At 38.1% G+C, this 22,192-nt stretch overlaps 1 protein-coding gene and 1 non-coding gene across 6 annotated transcripts in view; both read right to left on the reverse strand.

Annotated features, from left to right (window-relative positions):
• UTRN (utrophin) overlaps positions 1-22,192 on the reverse strand; it is a 515,659-nt gene that overhangs the window by 63,467 nt on the left and 430,000 nt on the right. For all 5 annotated transcript variants that reach the window (XM_066373070.1, XM_066373071.1, XM_066373068.1 and 2 more), the window contains 3 exons: positions 21,927-21,988; positions 20,532-20,606; positions 11,938-12,139 (listed from right to left, as the gene is read on the reverse strand). In XM_066373070.1, the coding sequence (XP_066229167.1) occupies positions 11,938-12,139; positions 20,532-20,606; positions 21,927-21,988 (339 nt within the window). The remainder of the gene's footprint in view (positions 1-11,937; positions 12,140-20,531; positions 20,607-21,926; positions 21,989-22,192) is intronic.
• LOC136401689 (small nucleolar RNA U13) lies at positions 14,664-14,763 on the reverse strand. Its single transcript, XR_010750698.1, has one exon. It is a non-coding gene; the product is annotated as a small nucleolar RNA U13 (small nucleolar RNA).

Raw genomic sequence — 22,192 nt, forward strand, 5'->3', positions numbered from 1 at the left:
AGTACAAGATAACTGGCGCTGACTAACTAGTGATTGGTGATTAGTCTGAGTAGCCCTTAGTCTGACAACATCTGATAAAGAAGATAAATTGGACATTGAAGGTATGACATGACTTTCAGCATCTAGGAGAAAATATTACAGGCAAACCTTAAGAAAGGGAACAGTAGGAAGTGTGTGAGCACCAGTGAGAAGATTCATTCAGGTGGCAAGGACTTGCATATAAGGCCAGGTGATATAGGGCCAGTTGATGGAGGTTTTGATATTATAAAAGGTATCTATCTGTATTTGAGAGACAATACAGAGCTAATGTTCCCTGGTAGTTTTCATAATTAACTCCTGATAATAATTTAAATAGAAAGATATGTACCTTATAAAATTATATCCATCTGAGTAAACTGGAAAAAATGAACTCACCCTACAGCAAGTGAGGCTAAAATGTTCTGTAGGGACAAAAGAATTTAAACCAAATATTCTAGACTACTTCTTGCAATCATAATTTATATTTGCTTTAATTTCCATTAATCTATAAGGAAGATTGTGAAATTAAGACTTTTTTTTTACCCTAGGAAGATTAAGGTTGAATGAGGCTGTGAACTCTCAAATGGAATCAATTTCATCTTAATTATTTATAAAGACATTTCTATGTATTAGTTTATTTGCCCTTCAGAGTCATCTATGTGTGGTAAACCAAGCACATATTTTATCTTAACTTTTCAGATGAGAAACTAAGGTATCAAAAATTAAATGACTACCAAACTGCATAGCAACCAGACCAAATATTTGGATACTTGTTATCCACAGCATTAGAAAAAAAGATTTTTTAAAATAAAATTTAGAATATTAGAAGTGGGGTACATATTAAAACTTAAAACAGTAAACTCAAAATAATTTAAAGTACATTTCTTAGATATGGCAATATGGTAAGAATCAGGATGATCAAAAATACAAATATTAGCACAGTATCGACCAGCAAAAGGTGACCAAGGATAAACTGCCTCAGCTCACTGGATAAGTTCCTTCATCAGTAAAATGAAAAGAGCAAAATGGTCGATTCTCAAAGTCCTACTTCCAAAATTCTATGATCTTCTGTGTGTGCGTCACTCATTATTTCAAGAGCTGGTTGAATATACTCGAAGAGCTGCAAATGCCAATTCTGGCTATAACATGCTACACAAAACAGGCACTAGAAGAAGTAGATTATAGTTTCAATCAGATTCTCAGAGGGAACTAATAGCTTGAAAAGAGTTAAGTTATCTTGTTTAGATAAATGAATGAGTCATAGCTATTAGAGAGATTTGGGCAATCAACTCTGGCTATCTGACACTACCATTATAATGGGACAGTTTTTTAGTAAGGTTAGGTCACGATGTTTCTCTCCAAGATTAAAAATAAATAAATTAAAAAAATAAAACTAGACCAAAGAGAGAGCATTCTGACTCAGTGTGGTCTTTACTATATTTTCTTGACATAGAAGGGAGACATTTCTTAAAAGCATTTGGGCTTTTAAAATGAAAATTTTTAAGATACCATCTTTCTAAATAAGAAATAGTACATTAGTAGAGCATTTCCCGTGTGTTTGCATTTGATGGTGGAAAATAGAACTACTCCAACATGTAACTACCTAGAATATGAATCACAACATTTCATACACTGCTTCCTTCCCAACTAAGTGGCACTATTCTCTTTGGGCTGTCCAGGGAAAGCAGCATGTATATGTGTCATAGGCGGAATTATATCCTGCTAAAATTCATATGTTGAAGTCCTAAATCCCAGTACCTCGGAATGCAACAGCATTTGGACAGAAGATCTTTAAAGAGGTGATTAAGTTAAAATGAGATTATTCGGGTGTACCCTAACCCAATCTGACTGGTGTCCTTATAAGAACAGGAGATCAGGACACAGATACAAACAGAAAAAAGACTATGTTAAAACACAGGGAGAAGAAAGGCATCTATAAGACAAGCAGAGAAGCTAACACTTCCGACATCTTGACCTTAGACTCCTAGTCTACAGAACTGTGAGAAAATGAGTTTCTGTTTAAGCATCTCAGTTCTGCCATACTTTGTTACGGCAGCCAAAGCAAATGAATACAGTGTGTTAGAGCCACAGACAATGGCTGAGGGGGTGACTTGAAGTCTCCCCCACTTCTTTCTTTATATATGGTTCAAGATATGCACTCTACCATATTCCACAGGCTTAATGAAGTTCCCAAGTAGCCTACAGATATAGTATTCTACCTCAGATGTAAAATTAAGTAATGGGCTTTGTATTTTTCTAGTTCAAACACCTAACTGACCAGCTAATTTGGTGAGTTTGCTATTGAAAAAGTCTCTCGGCCCTGGCCGGTTGGCTCAGCGGTAGAGCGTCGGCCTAGCGTGCGGAGGACCCGGGTTCGATTCCCGGCCAGGGCACATAGGAGAAGCGCCCATTTGCTTCTCCACCCCTCCGCCGCGCTTTCCTCTCTGTCTCTCTCTTCCCCTCCCGCAGCCAAGGCTCCATTGGAGCAAAGATGGCCCGGGCGCTGGGCATGGCTCTGTGGCCTCTGCCTCAGGCGCTAGAGTGGCTCTGGTCGCAATATGGCGACGCCCAGGATGGGCAGAGCATCGCCCCCTGGGGGGCAGAGCACCGCCCCTGGTGGGCGTGCCGGGTGGATCCCGGTCGGGCGCATGCGGGAGTCTGTCTGACTGTCACTCCCTGTTTCCAGCTTCAGAAAAATGAAAAAGAAAAAAAATAAAATAAAATAAAAAAAAAAAAAGAAAAAGTCTCTCATGGAGGTTTAAAAAATTGAAAATCAACTCAGCACATAATTGCTAACAATTTTGTTTTACCATAGGAGGATAGATTTGCATTAAAATGGAATGTATTGAGAGCAATGGTGTGATAGGAAGCAATACCGATAAATCTCCCCCAAAAGTCAACAAGATCTTCAACCAGAAACAGAAAAACCTATCCTTGGAGCCTCCAGATGTTTTGCAATACGCCCGAAGGTATGGTCGAGTGAAAAATTGGCTAAATATATAATCAAACCCTGAAGGAAATAAGGAGTGAGAAATGCTCCGCCTTCCTCACTAACCTAAACAGGGCGGCTTTCACTGGGAACTGAGAATATAGAAACTAAGGCGGGCAAGGGGGTGAATAGATCCAGGCCGTGGCATAAACGGCCGAACCAGACTGTGGCACGGAGTTTCAAGCCGAGGAAAAACTGTGCCTGTGGCAACCCAGTCAATACAAGCTAACACTCGCGCCAAACCCAGACAAGGAAAGACAAGTGGGGCAGCCATTTTCCCTGATCTCCGGGTCGGCACCGCAAATAGTGGGCGAGAGATTCCTCCGAGTGCCTCAGCAGTGGGCGCCCGTGTTATCCCACACAGGGGCAGAGTCAGGGGCCTTTGTGTGGGCCAAAAGCAGAATCTCCAGGCCGCCCCAGCACCCTGAAAAAGCCGCACACGGGGAGGGAGTGAGAGCCAATTCCAACGCTGGAACTTTTCCGTGTGGGCGGGGGTTTCACTCAGAGAGTGAGGCGGCTGGCCTGATATCCTGGTAGGCGCACACGGAGAGTGGGCAAGAGATTCCTCCCAGCACCTCAGGAGTGGGAGCCCGTGTTATCCCACAGAGGGGCAGAGTCAAAGGCCTTTGTGTGGGCCAAAAGCAGAATCTTGGGCCGCCCCAGCGCCCTGAAAAAGTTGCGCACGGGGAAGGAGCGAGAGCCAATTCCAACGCTGGAACTTTTCTGTGCGGGTGGGGGTTTCACTCAGAGTGTGAGACTGCCGGCCTGATATCCTGGTCTGCGCACGCAGATAGTGAGTGAGAGTTTCCTCCAAGCACCCCGGGAGAGGGCGCCCGCCTGTGTTACTGGACAGAGTGGCAGATCCAGAGGTCTTTGAGTGGGCGGAAGCCCCGCCTGATTATGTTAGCAGCTCTAACTGACTGAGCCTTACCCAGAGCTCTATGCTGAGTGGGAATAGAGTGGGGAGTTGCCAGCTCTTTGAGCCTCTTACTATCCAGGCAGAGGTAGCAGCAACCCCATAGCTGGATTATCAGGCTACTAATTGAGGAAGGAAGACTAGGAGAAAGGCTCCAGGAACACGGACACTCTCACTGGTGGAGCCTATAAATGCTAATGAGCCTCGACTGCCAATGAGACTGAAGCACAATACACGACATTGCCATAGAGACTTATCAACTGCAAACCTCTACCTGAGCGTGCCAAAGGGGAAGAACCCGGGTACAGAGTCACCGACCAGGAAGAGGGAGAGAAAAGAAAAAGTAAGAAGATAACCTCTCAAAATCAACAATAATCTGCAGACTTTATAACCTATCCCATTTTATTATATTTGTTCATTTGTTTCTCTTATCTTCATTCTTGATTTTTTTTTTTCCTCCTCCAATTTGGTCGTTTAACTCTCTGCCGGTCTTACTCTCTCCTCTCCTTGAACTACACTACCCATAAGTGTTACATCTCCCATTATCTTTTCTTTCCTCTTCCTTTCTCTCTATGAGGGTTGTACTCCAAAACCCTTAACTCTCTCTCTCTCCTCTTTTTTTTTCTTTTTTCTTCTTTTAGTGGTTCCCTCTTTTTTTTTCTCTATCTCGCTTTCTTTTCTCCTTCTATATTAGTTTCTTCCTTTCTCCTTTACGTCTCCTCTCATTCAAACCTCAATAATGAAGAAATTATCGTATCTGGGACTCAAACTTATGTTTGTGGCATTTTGGGGGGTTTTAACTTCACCTTTTTAACTCACTAGTAGTGCTCCCATCCCTGGCTCTCCATTTTATCTAGTTCTTGTTCCACTAAATACAATAGTAATTTTTAAATTTGTCCCTCCATTTTCCTGTTTCCATCTTATTCCTCTCATTGTAACTCTTAGTCAACCAACACCTAAAAGCAAATCATTTTATTCTTGACCCAAATTTTTTCCTTATTTTCTTTTTGTGGGTCCATACCCCCCCCCCTTTTTTTGCCCCTTTATTACTTCTCTCCAATTCAGGCCCTCCATTACAGGCATTGTTTGTTCTTTTTAGTACAATATAATTCACAGTTCACCACAAGATTTTCTCAAGAAAGAGGGGAGAGGAGAGGAGAGGAAAAAGGAGGGGGGGAAATAATTTCCTTTTTTTAAAATTTTTATTTTATTTTATTTTTCTTTATTTAATTATTAATTTTTTTTAAAAAAACAACTCTTTTTTATTTTTTATTTTTATTTTTTAACTTTTTATTCTTTATTAAATCTCATTAATACTATCAACAAAACCACCCTCAGATGCCATTAGGCAGAGAAAATCGATTATCATGGATTTAAAAGAAAGAGAGGTAACACAGCTAGATGAGGAAAAATCTATGAAGAAAAAATTTAATATATTGGAAACCTTGGAGTTAAATGACAGAGAATTTAAAATAGAAATCCTAAAAATACTCAGAGATATACAAGAAAAAATTTAATACATTGGAAACCTTGGAGTTAAATGACAGAGAATTTAAAATAGAAATCCTAAAAATACTCAGAGATATACAAGAAAACACAGAAAGGAATTTAGGGAGCTCAGAAAACAACTCAATGAACACAAAGAATATATTTCCAAGGAAATTGAAATTATAAAAACAAATAAGAGATGAAATACTCAATTCACGAGCTGAAAAACGAGGTAACCAGCTTAGCTAATAGAACAGGCCAGATAGCAGGTAGGATTAGTGAAATAGAAGACAAGCAACTTGAGGCACAACAGAAAGAAGAAGAAAGAGACTCAAAAATTAAAAAAAAATGAGATAGCCCTACAGGAATTGTCTGACTCCATCAAAAAGAATAACATAAGAATAATAGGTATATCAGAGGGAGAAGAGAGAGAAAATGGAATGGAGAACATACTCAAACAAATAATAGATGAGAACTTCCCAAGCCTGTGGAAAGAACTAAAGCCTCAAATTCAAGAAGCAAACAGAACTCCGAGTTTTCTTAACCCCAACAAATCTACTCCAAGGCACATCATAATGAAATTGGCACAAACCAACGGCAAAGAAAAAATTTTCAAGGCAGCCAGGGAAAAGAATACAACATATAAAGGAAAGCCCATTAGATTATCATCAGATTTCTCAACAGAAACTCTACAAGCTAGAATAGAGTGGACCCCAATATTTAAATTCCTGACAGAGAGGAACTTTCAGCCACGAATACTATACCCATCAAAGCTATCCTTCAAATATGAAGGAGAAATAAAAATATTCACAGATACAGAAAAGATGAGGGAATTTATCATCAGAAAAACCCCACTGCAGGAATTACTACAGGGGGTTCTCCAATCACATACAAAGAACAAAAAAAAAAAAAAAAAAACAACAAAGCCACAAGTAAAAGCTCCAAGAAGAACAAAATAAAAACAAATTTAAACTGTGACAACAACAAAAAGAAATGGGGGTAGAGGATGGAGATTAACAGTAGCAAAGGATGATGGAGTGCAAAAGTACTCACAAAATAATGCACTACAATGAACAGGGTAGGAACATTTTTCATTACTTAAAGGTAACCACCATTGAAAAAACCACCACAGAAGCACATGATTTAAAAAAGATAGCAACAGAGGAAAGATGTATGGAATACAACCAAATAAAAACAAAAGATAGAAAAATGAAAGAGAAGGATCCAACAAGACACAAAACTAACAGAAAGCAATCCATAAAATGGCAATAGGGAACTCACAAGTGTCAATAATTACACTAAGTGTAAATGGATTAAACTCACCAATAAAAAGGCACAGAGTAGCAGAATGGATTAAAAAAGAAAATCCAACTGTATGCTGCCTACAAGAAACTCATCTAAGTAACAAGGATAAAAAATTCAAAGTGAAAGGCTGGAAAACAATACTCCAAGCAAATAACATCCAAAAAAAAGCAGGCGTAGCAATACTCATATCTGATAATGCTGACTACAAGACAGCAAAAGTACTCAGAGACAAAAATGGCCATTTCATAATGGCTAAAGGGACACTGAATCAAGAAGACCTAACAATTCTTAATATATATGCACTAAACCAAGGAGCACCAAAATATATAAGACAGCTACTTACTGACTTTAAAACAAAAACTGACAAAAATACAATCATACTTGGAGACCTCAATACACCGCTGATGGCTCTAGATCGGTCATCCAAACAGAAAATCAACAAACATATAGTGGCCTTAAAAAAACACTAGAGCACCTGGATATGATAGACATCTACAGGACATTTCATCCCAAAGTGACTGAGTATACATTTTTCTCCAGTGTACATGGATCATTTTCAAGAATTGACCATATGTTGGGCCACAAAAACAACATCAGCAAATTCAGAAAAATCGAAGTTGTACCAAGCATATTTTCTGATCATAAAGCCTTGAAACTAGAATTCAACTGCAAAAAAGAGAAAAAAAAATCCACAAAAATGTGGAAACTAAACAACATACTTTTAAAAAATGAATGGGTCAAAGGAGAAAAAAGTGCAGAGATCAAAAGATATATACAGACAAATGAAAATGACAATAGGACATATCAGAATCTATGGGATGCAGCAAAAGCAGTGATAAGAGGGAAGTTCATATCACTTCAGGTATATATGAACAAACAAGAGAGAGCCCAAGTGAACCACTTAACTTCACACCTTAAGGAACTAGAAAAAGAAGAACAAAGACAACCCAAAACCAGCCGAAGAAAGGAGATAATAAAAATCAGAGCAGAAATAAATGAAATAGAGAACAGAAAAACTATAGAAAAAATTAATAGAACAAGGAGCTGGTTCTTTGAAAAGATCAACAAAATTGACAAACCCTTGGCAAGACTTACCAAGGAAAAAAGAGAAAGAACTCATATAAACAAAATCCAAAATGAAAGAGGAGAAATCATCACGGACACTGTAGATATACAAAGAATTATTGTAGAATACTATGAAAAACTTTATGCCACTAAATTCAACAATCTAGCAGAAATGGATAAATTCCTAGAACAATACAACCTTCCTAGACTGAGTCAAGAAGAAGCAGAGAGCCTAAACAGGCCTATTAGTAGAGAAGAAATAGAAAAAACCATTAAAAACCTCCCCCAAAATAAAGGTCCAGGCCCAGATGGCGAATTTTATCAAACATTCAAAGAAGACTTGGTTCCTATTCTACTGAAAGTCTTCCAAAAAATTGAAGAAGAAGCAATACTTCCAAACACATTTTATGAGGCCAACATAACCCTCATACCAAAACCAGGCAAGGATGGCACAAAAAAAGAAAACTACAGACCAATATCTCTAATGAATACAGATGCTAAAATACTAAACAAAATACTAGCAAATCGAATACAACAACATATTGAAAAGATAATACATCATGATCAAGTGGGATTCATCCCAGAATCTCAAGGATGGTTCAACATACGTAAAACGGTTAACGTAATACACCATATCAACAAAACAAAGAACAAAAACCACATGATCTTATCAATAGTCGCAGAAAAGGCTTTCGATAAAATACAACACAATTTTATGTTTAAGACTCTCAACAAAATGGGTATAGAAGGAAAATATCTCAACATGATAAAGGCCATATATGATAAACCATCAGCTAACATCATATTAAATGGCACAAAACTAAAGGCTTTCCTCCCTTAAATCAGGAACAAGACAGGGTTGTCCACTCTCTCCACTCTTATTTAATGTGGTACTAGAGGTTCTAGCCAGAGCAATCAGACAAGACAAAGAAATAAAAGGCATCCAAATTGGAAAAGAAGAAGTAAAGGTATCACTTTTTGCAGATGATATGATCCTATACATCGAAAATCCCAAAGAATCCACCAAAAGACTACTAGAAACAATAAGTCAATACAGTAAGGTCGCAGGATACAAAATTAACATACAGAAGTCAATAGCCTTTCTATATGCCAACAATGAAACATTTGAGAACGAACTCAAAAGAATAATCCCCTTCACGATTGCAACAAAAAAAATAAAATACCTAGGAATAAACATAACAAAGAATGTAAAGGACTTATATAATGAAAACTATAAACCATTGTTAAGGGAAATCGAAAAAGATATAATGAGATGGAAGAATATTCCTTGTTCTTGGTTAGGAAGAATAAATATAATCAAGATGGCCATATTACCCAAAGCAATATACAAATTTAATGCAATTCCCATCAAAATTCCAATGACATTTTTTAAAGAAATGGAGCAAAAAATCATCAGATTTATATGGAACTATAAAAAACAAAATAGCCAAAGCAATCCTAAAGAAAAAGAATGAAGCTGGGGGCATTACAATACCTGACTTCAAACTATATTATAGGGCCACGACAATCAAAACAGCATGGTATTGGCAGAAAAATAGACACTCAGACCAATGGAACAGAATAGAAAACCCAAAAATAAAACCACATATATATAGTCAAATAATTTTCTATAAAGGGGCTAACAACACACAATGGAGAAAAGAAAGCCTCTTCAATAAATGGTGCTGGGAAAACTGGAAAGCCACATGCAAAAGAATGAAACTGGACTACAGTTTGTCCCCCTGTACTAAAATTAACTCAAAATGGATCAAAGATCTAAACATAAGACCTGAAACAATTAAGTACATAGAAGAAGACATAGGTACTAAACTCATGGTCCTGGGTTTTAAAGAGCATTTTATGAATTTGACTCCAAAGGCAAGAGAAGTGAAGGCAAAAATTAATGAATGGGACTACATCAGACTAAGAAGTTTTTGCTCAGCAAGAGAAACTGATAACAAAATAAACAGATAGCCAACTAAATGGGAAATGATATTTTCAAACAACAGCTCAGATAAGGGCCTAAGATCCAAAATATACAAAGAACTCATAAAACTCAACAACAAACAAACAAACAAACAATCCAATAAAAAAATGGGAAGAGGACATGAACAGACACTTCTCCCAGGAAGAAATACAAATGGCCAACAGATATATGAAAAGATGCTCATCTTCTTTAGTTATTAGAGAAATGCAAATCAAAAGAGCAATGAGATACCACCTCACACCTGTTAGATTAGTTATTATTAACAAGACAGGTAATAGCAAATGTTGGAGAGGCTGTGGAGAAAAAGGAACCCTCAGACACTGTTGGTGGGAATGTAAAGTAGTACAACCATTATGGAAGAAAGTATGGTGGTTCCTCAAAAAACTGAAAATAGAACTACCTTATGACCCAGCAATCCCTCTACTGGGTATATACCCCCAGAACTCAGAAACATTGATACGTAAAGACACATGTAGCCCCATGTTCATTACAGCATTGTTCACAGTGGCCAGGACATGGAAACAACCAAAAAGTCCATCAATAGATGACTGGATAAAGAAGATGTGGCACATATACACTATGGAATACTACTCAGCCATAAGAAATGATGACATTGGATCATTTACAGCAAAATGGTGGGATCTTGATAACATTATACGAAGTGAAATAAGTAAATCAGAAAAAAACAGGAACTGCATTATTCTATACGTCGGTGGGACATAAAAGTGAGACTAAGAGACATTGATAAGAGTGTGGTGGTTACGGGGGGAGGGAGGAGAGGGAGAAGGAAAGGGGGAGTGAGAGGGGCACAAAGAAAACTAGATAGAAGGTGACAGAGGACAATCTGACTTTGGGTGATGGGTATGCAACATAATTGAACGACAAGATAACTTGGACATGTTATCTTTGAATATATGTATCCTGATTTATTGATGTCACCCCATTAAAAAAATAAAATTATAAAAAAAAACAGAATGTATTAAAGTATGTCAGATAGGGATAGAGTAGATCCCACATTCATTATGGTCATTGAGATTCATGCTATTGTTCTTCAGAGAATTTCTTAAGAACCCTTAAAGCACACAAAGGCTACTTGATTACTTTTTAAAAAGTTTATAATATTTGTGAATATTAAACAAGAAAAGATTTTTCTAATCAAAAGTATAAACAGAATTTTAATTAAATCTTCTCTAAAGCTACCGTCATCATCATTTACTATGTAGAATCAGCTGCTAAAACTGTGCATTCATAAACTACCATCAATCTTCTTCTTCTGGAAATCAAATGAAAACCTGATAAAAACAAATTTTCATACAGCTAATTTATGGAAAATAACTTTAGAGGCTGAGAGAAAAACAACCATCTAATTTTCTTATTTCATCTTCACATTTTTAACCTCCTGCCAGAAGAATGAGTAATTCCTAGTATTTTAGAAATGTCAGCCACCAGCAGGTCTTTCTAGAATCATTTCACAAATGCATTGTCACATTTAAAAAAGTCAGATTAATGGTAAGTGAGTTATGCTGGAAGCTTAGAGAGCTTTTTATGTAACAGTGAGCACCTAATTAAATTACAGATATTAGTGCCCTGTAGCATAAATTATTTAAAACCATATACATACATAACAGCCACTGCGATAAGTAAAGCTCATACTGAAAGAGACATTAAATGCCCCCTTTTTAATGTCTCTAATTGCCATTCAAGTTGCTCTTAAGTTGTCACACCAAAAATCACAGAGTGGATTATTATGAGCCAATAAATTATTTTAATTCGTAAGAAAAACTACAAAATAGTGTCTTTTGAAATAAGTACTAAAAGAAAGTCTGAAAGGAGAAGGAAATTGAACTTACTTATATTAGATTTTCCCTAGTATAGCAACAAAAAACCCCAAAAATAACAGAAAACAAAAAACACCTATAAATTTGACAGCTTCTGTAATTGAAGAAAAATTGTAAAATAATGCACGGACAATCTTTTTTATTTTATTGTTGGTTAACTGCTGAATTTTTGGAAAGCCATTCATTTTCACCAATTAACGTAAATATTTCCACTGGATAAAGTATTTTAAAAAAGTACTTTTAAAAAAATACACTTTAAAAAGTTACATATTTTGTATTATTAACATATTTATTCCAATAATTGTATTTTAATGGGGATAAACAAACTTACGTGTCATACACATTGAGCAACCAGTTGAGACACATATCCACGCAGAGTGGAACATTGACCAGGTCCTTATGCAGTTGTTCAAGGCCGTCATAAGTTGTGGTCAGACAGTTGATAACATCTGGAACACTAAGGAGCTGATCATTTTGGTTCAGCTTGTGCTGTTTGAAAACTTCATTTGTTGTATTCAATTCTAAGAGATCCACTAATCAGGGGAGAAAAAGGAGTATGAACAGTCATTACATTATATAACATCACTGAAACAAAAACATTTCTAGACTAAAGTATTTGGCTTTTTATTTAACCAAAGAATTGATCCTTTTTAAGCTAACATCAGATTTAAAAATAATATTTATAATAGCATTTTCATTCTTCTATTTCTAACCTCTTCTTGTATCCACATTTCCATGCTTTGGAATCTGAGCTCTGCCATTTTTCAATTTGACCCCATTTTTCTCTCTTTGGAAATTTTCCTGCTTTTCTTTTCTGTTTTTCTCTCTCCATATTCTTTCTACTTTTAAATAATAGGTAGGCATAAATCTCTAAATCTACTCCAAATGGTAATAAGTCCCAGATGTTACATTGCTTACTTTCTCTTAATTCCTGAGAACAGCCTGCTTGCCACCCTCTTTATTCATCCTTTGTATCATTGGCAAACCAATGATTCTTAAATAATTCCTAAACATGTACATCATGAGATACAAAGTTAACTAAAGACCTTCAGTTTAAAAAAAAAACTCAAAAAACAAAAACAACAGCAATGGACTTGTCACTATGCAAAAACAGCATGAAGATTCCTCAAAATATTAAGAATAGAATTACCACATGATCAGTTTCTTTCCTAAGTACTTATCTAAAAAAATCTAAAAACTCTAATAAAAAAGATGCATGTAACCCTGTGTTTATTACAGCATTAGTCACAATTGTCAAGATGAAAACAACCTGTGTGACAATCAAAGGACGAATGAATGAAGAAGATAGGGTGCACATACATATAAAATAGATAATACTATTCAGCCATAAAAAGAGGAAATATCACCATTTGTGACATAAATGAATCTTGAGATTATTATGCTAAGTGAAATGAATGTAAAGAAAAGGATAAAAAGCATACGATTTCACTCATGGAATATAAAACAAAAGAGAAAGAAATGAACAAACAAAACGAAAACAGAGTCATTGATATTGAGGACAGATTGGCGGTTATAAGAGGAACAGAGGGTTGGGGGTTGGGCAATACGAGTAGAGGGAATCAAACATATGGTGACAGATGGAAGATAGACTTTTGCTGGTGAACATGCTACAGTGTATACAGATATTGAATTCTAATGTTGTAACTTACATAATGTTATATACATGTTACCTCAATAAAAATTTAAACAAACAAATGAGCTCTGTAGAAAAATAATAGCTCACCACTGCCTACTGAATGAAGCCTGATCTATAGTGCCCTCACAATGTGGCCCTAACTTCGTTCATTTCCCATGATGCTTTGGCACACGAGCAACTGGTAACTAGGCAGGATTCGTGGAGGCTCTCAGGGAAGGCCCACATGCATGGGTCTTCGTGCATTTGCCCTCATCCTTACTCTTCACGGGATCATCTCCCATGAGCGTGGCCAGTGCTAGAGCTCAGAGAGCAAGCAAAGAAGGACAGAGCGGAGACGCTGCTCTCAAAGGCCAGTCTGAGAACGAGGACAAGCATCCTGAGGTCTTTACTAAAAGGAGGAGTGGAAGTGCCCCAAAGAAGACTCCATCAATTTCTGTGAGAGCTAGCTATTCCTGCTGAGGGAGTGGAAGGACCACTGGAAGATGCTCCCTGGGAAGGTGGATATGAAATGGGCCTTAAAAAGACAGAGAGAGAGAGAGGTTTTCTTTGAACATATGTACCCTGATTTATTGATGTCACCCCATTAAAATTAATAAAAATTTATATAAAAAAACTGCATGGGAACGTACTATGAAAAGTGAAATAGGTTTTGTAGCAAAAATAACCAAATTCTATTATTCCTTTTTTATATGTTTGATATTAGGTAAAGAATTCCTGTGCAAGAGAATCAAATCTTCAAAAAAAAAAAAAAAAAAAAAGAGAGAGAGAGAGAGAGATGATGCAAGAGAGCCATGTGAAAAAACGGGAGGGCTCCGAGGAGACAGAACTGCTTGAGGAAGACAAGAATTCAAGGGACTCCAGGGCTCCATAAACGACCAGCGGCAGATGCAGGCTCACTCACAGGTGACTCGTGGGGACCAGCGGGGACACACCCGCTCTGGGGCCAGGCACACCCTGCCCCAGGGCAGGCTCTCAAAGGCTGGGAGTAAGATTTTAAACAAAAAGGAAAAAAATCTCACATAATCTTTCTTTTAAAACAATGTCGAGTTATTCAATACCTAACTGAAAACAGGGAGATACCGATGATCAAACTACCATGTCATTTACATATTTATTACATGTGGAGATGGCTCTTCTAATTCTAAATACATGGGTTTAGGAAATTAAAGAATGAAAAGTCTTCTGATGAAAATGACTGCTTTAGAAAGTGCTTCTCCTCTCTTTATATGTAACATTGAAGAGTTTTTAAAAGTCAGCTAAGGGGAACTTTAAAAAATATAGACAGCCAACAAATTCCTCTTTGCCAGATACAAAACTGTTCTCTCAAAAAAATAATGACATTTTTGATAGTTAAATGAAATAAATGGCTTCCTCTGTATTTACCTTTTTTTTTCTGTATGAGTCACGGGTACGTGCCCACGTCATAAAAAAGTTGGAGGAACGCATATTCATGCAAGAGCATGAACACCCAATCATCACATTTGTGAACTATAAAAGGATCCTATTTACCTATTGTTAACTATTGAATAACCACAATTTGGAATTTTTAGACATTTAAGAAATATGTCCACTCTAGCTGCTTTAACACCAAAGAATGGTTTATGTTTTCAAGTTATCTCTGATGGAAAAAAAAAAACTTTAAAATTATACAGATTAAAATTCTTTCTAAAACAACTCATATATATATATATATTTTTGTATTTTTTCTGAAGTTGGAAACGGGGAGGCTGTCAGACAGACTCCTGCATGCACCTGACCGGGATCCACCCGGCATGCCCATCTTGGGGCGTCACTCTGCTGCAATCAGAGCCATTCTAGCGCCTGAGACAGAGGCCACAGAGCCATCCTCAGTGCCCCGGCAAACTTTGCTCCAATGGAGCCTTGGCTGCGGGAGGGGAAGAGAGAGACAGAGAGGAAGGAGAGGGGGAGGGGTGGAGAAGCAGATGGGCGCTTCTCCTGTGTGCCCTGGTAAAACAACTCATTTTTTAAAAGAGAGAAAAATATAAAATGCACAAGTCTGGATAACAGGTTAATCCATTTCCTTTAGTTGTTGAATATATCATTGGAAAAATGTTAGCTAATATATAAAGTAACTATGTGAAGTTCACATGAATTAGAGATGGTGTGGGATAAAAAACAAAACAAAAAATAGCCACCTGAAATTTTCAATGGCTCATTGTCTTGGCACTGTTTTCAGTGACAGGCTCCCAGAGGGCAGGAGCAAAATTCAGATTCACTCTTCACAGTGTGTGAGAAAAGGAAGCCTTGATAATGATGGCAGCTACAGAACTATATAATTCCACACAGATACAAAGAAATATATTCAAATATTGCCAAAATGCTCTAAGTTTCTGAATTTCAGCACTAATCATGCCAGCAGCCCAGCACTGCCATTGTGTCCCCCCACATGGCATAAAGTGACAATAGACCAAATTCCAAAAGGACCATTTCTGGAGGAAGCTGTCCTTACATTTATTCTGGAAAAGTCTCCTTTGCAATACACATTGTAAATATGACAGTAATTTGCCACATCCCACAGACTGTCAAGTCTTCAATTTTTAGTGATTTACACTGACACTTTGCCTTAGTGCCTAAACAAGGCATATATCTTCCTGAAGAGTGTCACATTTAGGTATCTTTAAAAATTGACTACATTTAAATCGCCGAAAATTATGATCTCTTTTCAAAAGGAGACAAATGACAGCTCAGTCATGTGGCAAATGAAACAAATAGCAGAATCATTTTCTAACCAATTTTTTTTTTTATATCAGTCACAGGCGATCTAATGAAAATAGATCATCATTCTCCTCTGTAAACACATACACTGCACAGCACCTGACCCTGGACTTTTCTGACTCTCCTGTTCTCCAAGTGTTTGATCATTCCTGATAAACACCCTTCCCATCTCCTCTTCCCCAGACATCAAAGAAATATAGGTGGTGCACAAGGTCTCGTACCTGTAATCCTCACTCTCATCATTTCAGTTGTTACTTCTCTCCCGATGACTCCAGATTCTGTCTTCTCCTCCCTGAACACCTGATCCACCCTCCCGCTGTTCTGTTGCCGAGTAGAACTACACTAGTCTCTTTTCACCTTAATATGTTACAAAGAAGGTCTTGCCTTCTTGTTATGCTGAAGCCCTGTATCGGTGTTACTACCTTTCATAGATCTTCCGTCTGCAAATCTCGAGCTATCCTAATACTCCTTTTATGCTCTGCAATTTATCAACTACCCATTCCCCCAGTCATCAGTTATTTCTCCTCTTTACAAATCCATTCCCTCTCCTCCCCTCCGACTACCAGACGCCAGCTCAGCCTCCACCGACCTTGGCCTGAAAATTTTTCTTGTCCTCTGTTCCCACTGACTTTTGACATGTCCTAGATGTTGTCTAAAGCCAAAAGCCATGACTGGCCCTATTTCCTAAATCCCACAAAACAGAAAATGGCTCTACAGCATTCTGGTACACACACACACACACACACACACACACACACACACACACACACACACACAACCCAAACATTAAATACGACATTAGAAAAGCTTGAGGAACAAAAATGACTAAAAAAATCAGAAAAAGATTGATTTTTTTTTTTAAAATGACCTTTGAATTGGACCTAGCTGATTTTAATGGCATTTCTGAGTACTGGACAAATAGGCCATAAGCTGTCCCATTAGACTCCATCACTAGGTGATGTCCCTGGACTCCGCCCAGGCCTTTGAGTGCCGTGAGTGCCATGCAGATAGTTCCCTCCCCTCTTGCCCTCGATTGAAGCTGCCTGCCTAACCCCCATTTGGCTTCTAGGCCTGGCTCACATGCTCCCTACTCAAAGGTGCTTACTCTTTTCCTCCCAATGAAGGGGATCTCCCCTCCTCTGACTGCACTTCCCTTTGGATTCTGTTACTGCCAATCCCACAAAGCTTTTTAAAATCAAAATACAAAAAATAGTGCATATAACACATGTGTGATCTTAAGAAAAGAAGAGAGCCCACACCCTTTAATCCATCACACAGCCGAAGAAATAGACTGCTATGGATGTCTTAGAAGCCCCTTGGAACACCTCCTTAACTAGTCCCCTCGCGATCACGGGAGAACCGCCCATCTTTTTAGTTCACTCTCAGTTATTGAACACATACATGTGTCCCTGAATAATAGAGCATTTAGTTTTACATGGTTTTGAACTATGTATCAGTGAAAGAGAACCATGAAGATTTCTTTGGCTACTTGATTTTTTTTTTATTATTCATCTTTCTAGTTCTAAGAGTCAACCATGTTGATTTGGTTCCTCATTCATTTATCTTTGCTGCTGTATCATATCACATTTATGACTATGTGAAAATTAAATGAATTTGACTTTTAAAAAGTACAGTTATAAGTCTTCTGATACATATTTTCAGATATAGTCCTGTAACTTTCAAACTCAAATCATGTACTTGGTATGTCCTAGAAGACTAACTACTCTGTGCTAGAAGTTGTACGGGGCCCACAGTGGAGAAGCAAACAGACTCATCCCTCACAACAAAGCTGAATTCATGTGGAAAGAGAGACTGTAAAATAAACAGAATATCATACATCAGGACAAGCACCACATAAGATCTGAATAGGACCCAAAGGGAGAGACCGTACCAGCGAGGGGGAGGGGACAAGCACAGAGAGCTAAGACAAGAGCTTCTCGGGCAGGAGGAGCACAGTCCAGAGCCTGCCATTTCAACTGCCCCTGGAACAGGTAAGAGCCCGCAGCGGAGCACAGGGAAAGGGGTGGATGGAGAGGAAGCCGCGGCGTTTCATTCCAGGGCACCAGGAATCTGCTGTAAATGGGAGAGCCGTGTCCATGTGTCGTGTGTTCCCTGCAAATTGAAGCTCCTTGAGCCTGGGAACCAAGTCTTTCTATGGCCATATCTCCTGCATGATCTTGGAGCCCAATAAAGGAATGAACAGTAACAGAAACTAACAGTGCACCCTCTCCGTTGGGGCATTACGGCGCACGAAGATTTACACAAATGAAAGCCAACCTTTGACCTAACGCAGCTCTCAGGGAAGCCGGGGCAATTGTCCTGACATTATCTATCACACAAAGGCACACGTATGGCACTTATGCGAGACGCGATCATTAGAAGCCATCATAAAGAGCTGGAAAAATTGGTGGCAGCTGGAATTAGCTTGTAAATGTTTCCAAAAGGAGTAAATTTTTAACAGCATGTGGGGGGACTAAAGGCTTACAGACCCCTGCCGAGGAAGGGTCAGGGACCTGCAAGGAGACAGAAAGGATGGGAGAGGAAGGAGCAGATTAATCATGAACGGGCGAGTTTGACAAGTGGTGCAAAGGCCTCAGAACATCGCCTCCCGTATTTACAACCCAGCACAGCCAGCACTTTCCTAAGTGTTAAAAAATGCTGTTGGTTTTTAAGTGGGAGGCATCGCTCTTCTGCTCCTCTTGGGTTTGAAACACTGAGCTGAAAGGGGGAACGTTTTTCTTTGGAAGTAAAAAAACCAAACAGAAAAAAAAATAAAACAACAACAAAAACACAACAGAAAAAGAACGCACCAAATGCATTAATGTTTACCCTCCTAGAATATTAGTGAAAACCTGGTCGTGTTCACAATGAACAAGCACATGGCAGTCTTCTGTCAATGGAGACTCCGCAGCTGAGTCATTTGTCCTCATTTTATAGCTCATCAGGCCTGAGAAGGCCTTCCAGAACTGTCAGCTGGATACTGGACATGCAGCTGAGCCTCTCTCAACACTGTGTCACCATGGACACACTGAGCTCAGAACATCCACTTTGTGCGTTCCTAATTCACTCCCATTTCCGCCTGGCTCACTACACACACCACTGGCCAGAGAGCTCTAGCTTTTTCTCTGCACTGATAATTTTGCAACACTTGCTGCCCCACTACAACCTGCCAACATCCGGAGCTCCGCGGACTATGTGCAGTAAGGTCATCTCGTCCTTTCTTCTGTCGCCTAGTATAGAGGTGCTTTTCCGCCTTCTGTAGACTTTCCTGCCACGCAGAGCTTAGGTCTTTCTTATTTCAAAACTTTTTTTTTTTTAATTTATTCATTTTAGAGAGGAGAGGGAGAGACAGAGAAAGAGAGAGAGAGGACAGAGAGAGAGAGAAGGGGGGAGGAGCTAGAAGCATCAACTCCCATATGTGCCTTGACCAGGCAAGCCCAGGGTTTCGAACCGGCGACCTCAGCATTTCCAGGTCAACGCTTTATTCACTGCGCCACCACAGGTCAGGCTTCAAAACTTTTTATGGCTGTGTTTTCTCTGGGTGATTCTGCGCTGTCCTTCCTCGACTCATGCAACCAGCCTAAAATGTATTTCTAATTTCTACTAACTTCTAAGGACCAGATTTTTAACCTTCCCATATCATTTTTCTGAGGGTTATTGTCAGAGCTTCACTGACCTGCCTAGACATATAACTGTTAACAAAAGGTAGCAAACAAGAATGCTTAGAATTATTCAAATTACCCTTTTTAAAGTATAGGCAAATGCCACTTCCCATATGAACTACTGAAGACCTAAATGTTCTCTGACTAGACTCAATCACTAAAACTACAGCCACAGATAGAATCCAGAGAACTTAAATCTATACTCTATAAAAACATAGTTCGTACTTCTATTTAAATTTCAGTCATTTGGGGAGAATAAACCTTTAGTAAAATGATTATCACAGAAATCACTCAAAACATACTCTCTTCAAGGAAAGTTTATATTGGTAATATCAAATCTCTCAAGACATCTTTACATGAACACAAAGCCTTCTAGCTAATTTTCTAAGGTGACAGTTCAATTTGGATCAGGAATGCGACTTTTTTTTTTCCTGTGTGTATTTACTATATGATTGTATTGAATGAAACTGTTTCAAACCCTACACTTCCAAAGAGATACAAAGTACTAAAAAGGCAATGATCTCTTCTGTTTATACTTTGATTCCTTGCTTTAATCTTTTTACATTGGGCACACTTTTTGAAAAAGATTTTTATGTTACTGTTGTATTTTGGTTAAGTTTGTTCTTCAGCCGAGAATGGCACATGCTCATTTGTTTTACAGCTGCATGCACGCTGATGGGGCAAATAATAGAGCATTTATAGAAACACAGCCAACTCCGTGAGTGAGGTACGCTAATAATCAGATTAACTGTACAAACACATCACCCTCTTCATTTACCTTTGTCTTAAAAAAAAAACAAACAGCCAACCCAAAAAACCAAAAAGGGCAATCCAAAGAACAGAGTGACGAACTTTGGAAGAATAACTCACAGCATAGTGCCTTCTGTAGTCTTCGGATTTTGATGGCCGTGCGGTAGGCAGAGAAACGTACATTATTCAGGTCAGCTGAAATGGAAAAGGGAACACATTCAAAGGCATGCTTATTATTTGACTTATATGGAATGGCAAGTGGGTATTTGTTTATTTCTAATGTCTATTTGCATTAAAAAGTCTTCTCCTAAAATCCACAGCGAATGAGGAAAAGGAAGCGCACCTGCCCTGTGAACTTTCAATGGTTCAATAAATGCATGCAGGTAGACAGAGAGCCCTTCTTCTGTATAGCTGAGAGGTATCTCTTCCAGGGACATTTCCCCGGCGACAATCAGTTTTCTGTCAACCTAGCTATCTCGCTACTCAGAAAGCTCCTCTTATTTCTGTATTCCTCCATTCTGATTTATTGCTTCTTCTGCCCTTTCATATATCCTATGGTCAATATTCGATATCCTATATTCAATATCTCACATATCCCATAGTCCACATTCAAACCTTTGGAAATAATAGATATTACCATTTCTCTGTCCTCTAAAGACAGAGGATCAATATTAGAGACTGGAGGAGTCAGAAGAAAACTCCGAAATCATCAAAACTGCCCTCTTCTTCTGCTAACTGAACAAACCAGAGGCTATTTTCTCACTTGTTCAACCTCTGAAGCTGCCCTCACCCACCACAATTAAAGTTCTCATAGGAGCCTGATTTAAAGAGCTAGAAAGGGACGCTCCTCAATTGTTGAAATGAGAGTGAGTGTTAGAGTCTTAGGGTGCTGTCCCTTCCTCTATAGCAGCACCTTTGCTCCCCAAAGAGAAAACTCCTTCAAAATGACTGAACCAACTAAGGGAAAGAGCTATATATCATCAAGATTATAGTCTACTGGAAATCTGCGAGATCAGAATTCTCATTTCCTGAGTTTTCTGGCATCTTTATATTAAAATGAATTCAACTCTTTGTCTCTAGTTAGAAGAAATGAAATTAGGCTAGCTCATTTAATTTAAAGATGTGTTAAATAAAAAATGAGCTACAAGCAAATTTAAAAGCAGTGGATTAGAGGTTGCAGGATTGTAACTGTTTGTATTTGTTTTTTGTTTTCACACAAAATTGAAGATCAAGGTGATCCAATGTGAGGGAGGTAAAACCTCCTTTTGTATTCCTCCTTTTATAAAACTCATGCTTTTTTGGATCATGCTATTATTTCAAACCTTATATTCTCATAAGAAGAAAGGTAGAATCTGTTAACTTCATTGCCCTTAATTTTCTCTACCTTTATATGTCACTGTCACGATCCTTTAACATAAAATGCCATGAAAAAAAGCTGGTGATTAGTTTTCACTTAAGCGTATACTCTTTTCAGTGTTAAGTGCATTCATCACTATTAAATGAAAGTATACTCACCAAGGGACTGAAAGAGTTCGGTCATTTTTGGATGATCCCAACAGGTTGTCTGTGTTTGATGGCTGGAAATAAAGGGGTAATACTTTAAATAGAACATATAAAAATAATACTTGTCACCTACAACTACACAAATTAATTCAAATTTTAATTCAAATTTTTAAAAACACATGCAAAATTATCACCCTGATGGATCACTCAGTGACCTAGTGCCCAATTAATACTGAATATCTGTAACAACAATAATACATTTTTATTTGAGCAATTAT

This window comes from Saccopteryx leptura, chromosome 3 (assembly GCF_036850995.1).
Source record: "Saccopteryx leptura isolate mSacLep1 chromosome 3, mSacLep1_pri_phased_curated, whole genome shotgun sequence".
In the NCBI taxonomy this organism is placed as follows: domain Eukaryota; kingdom Metazoa; phylum Chordata; class Mammalia; order Chiroptera; family Emballonuridae; genus Saccopteryx; species Saccopteryx leptura.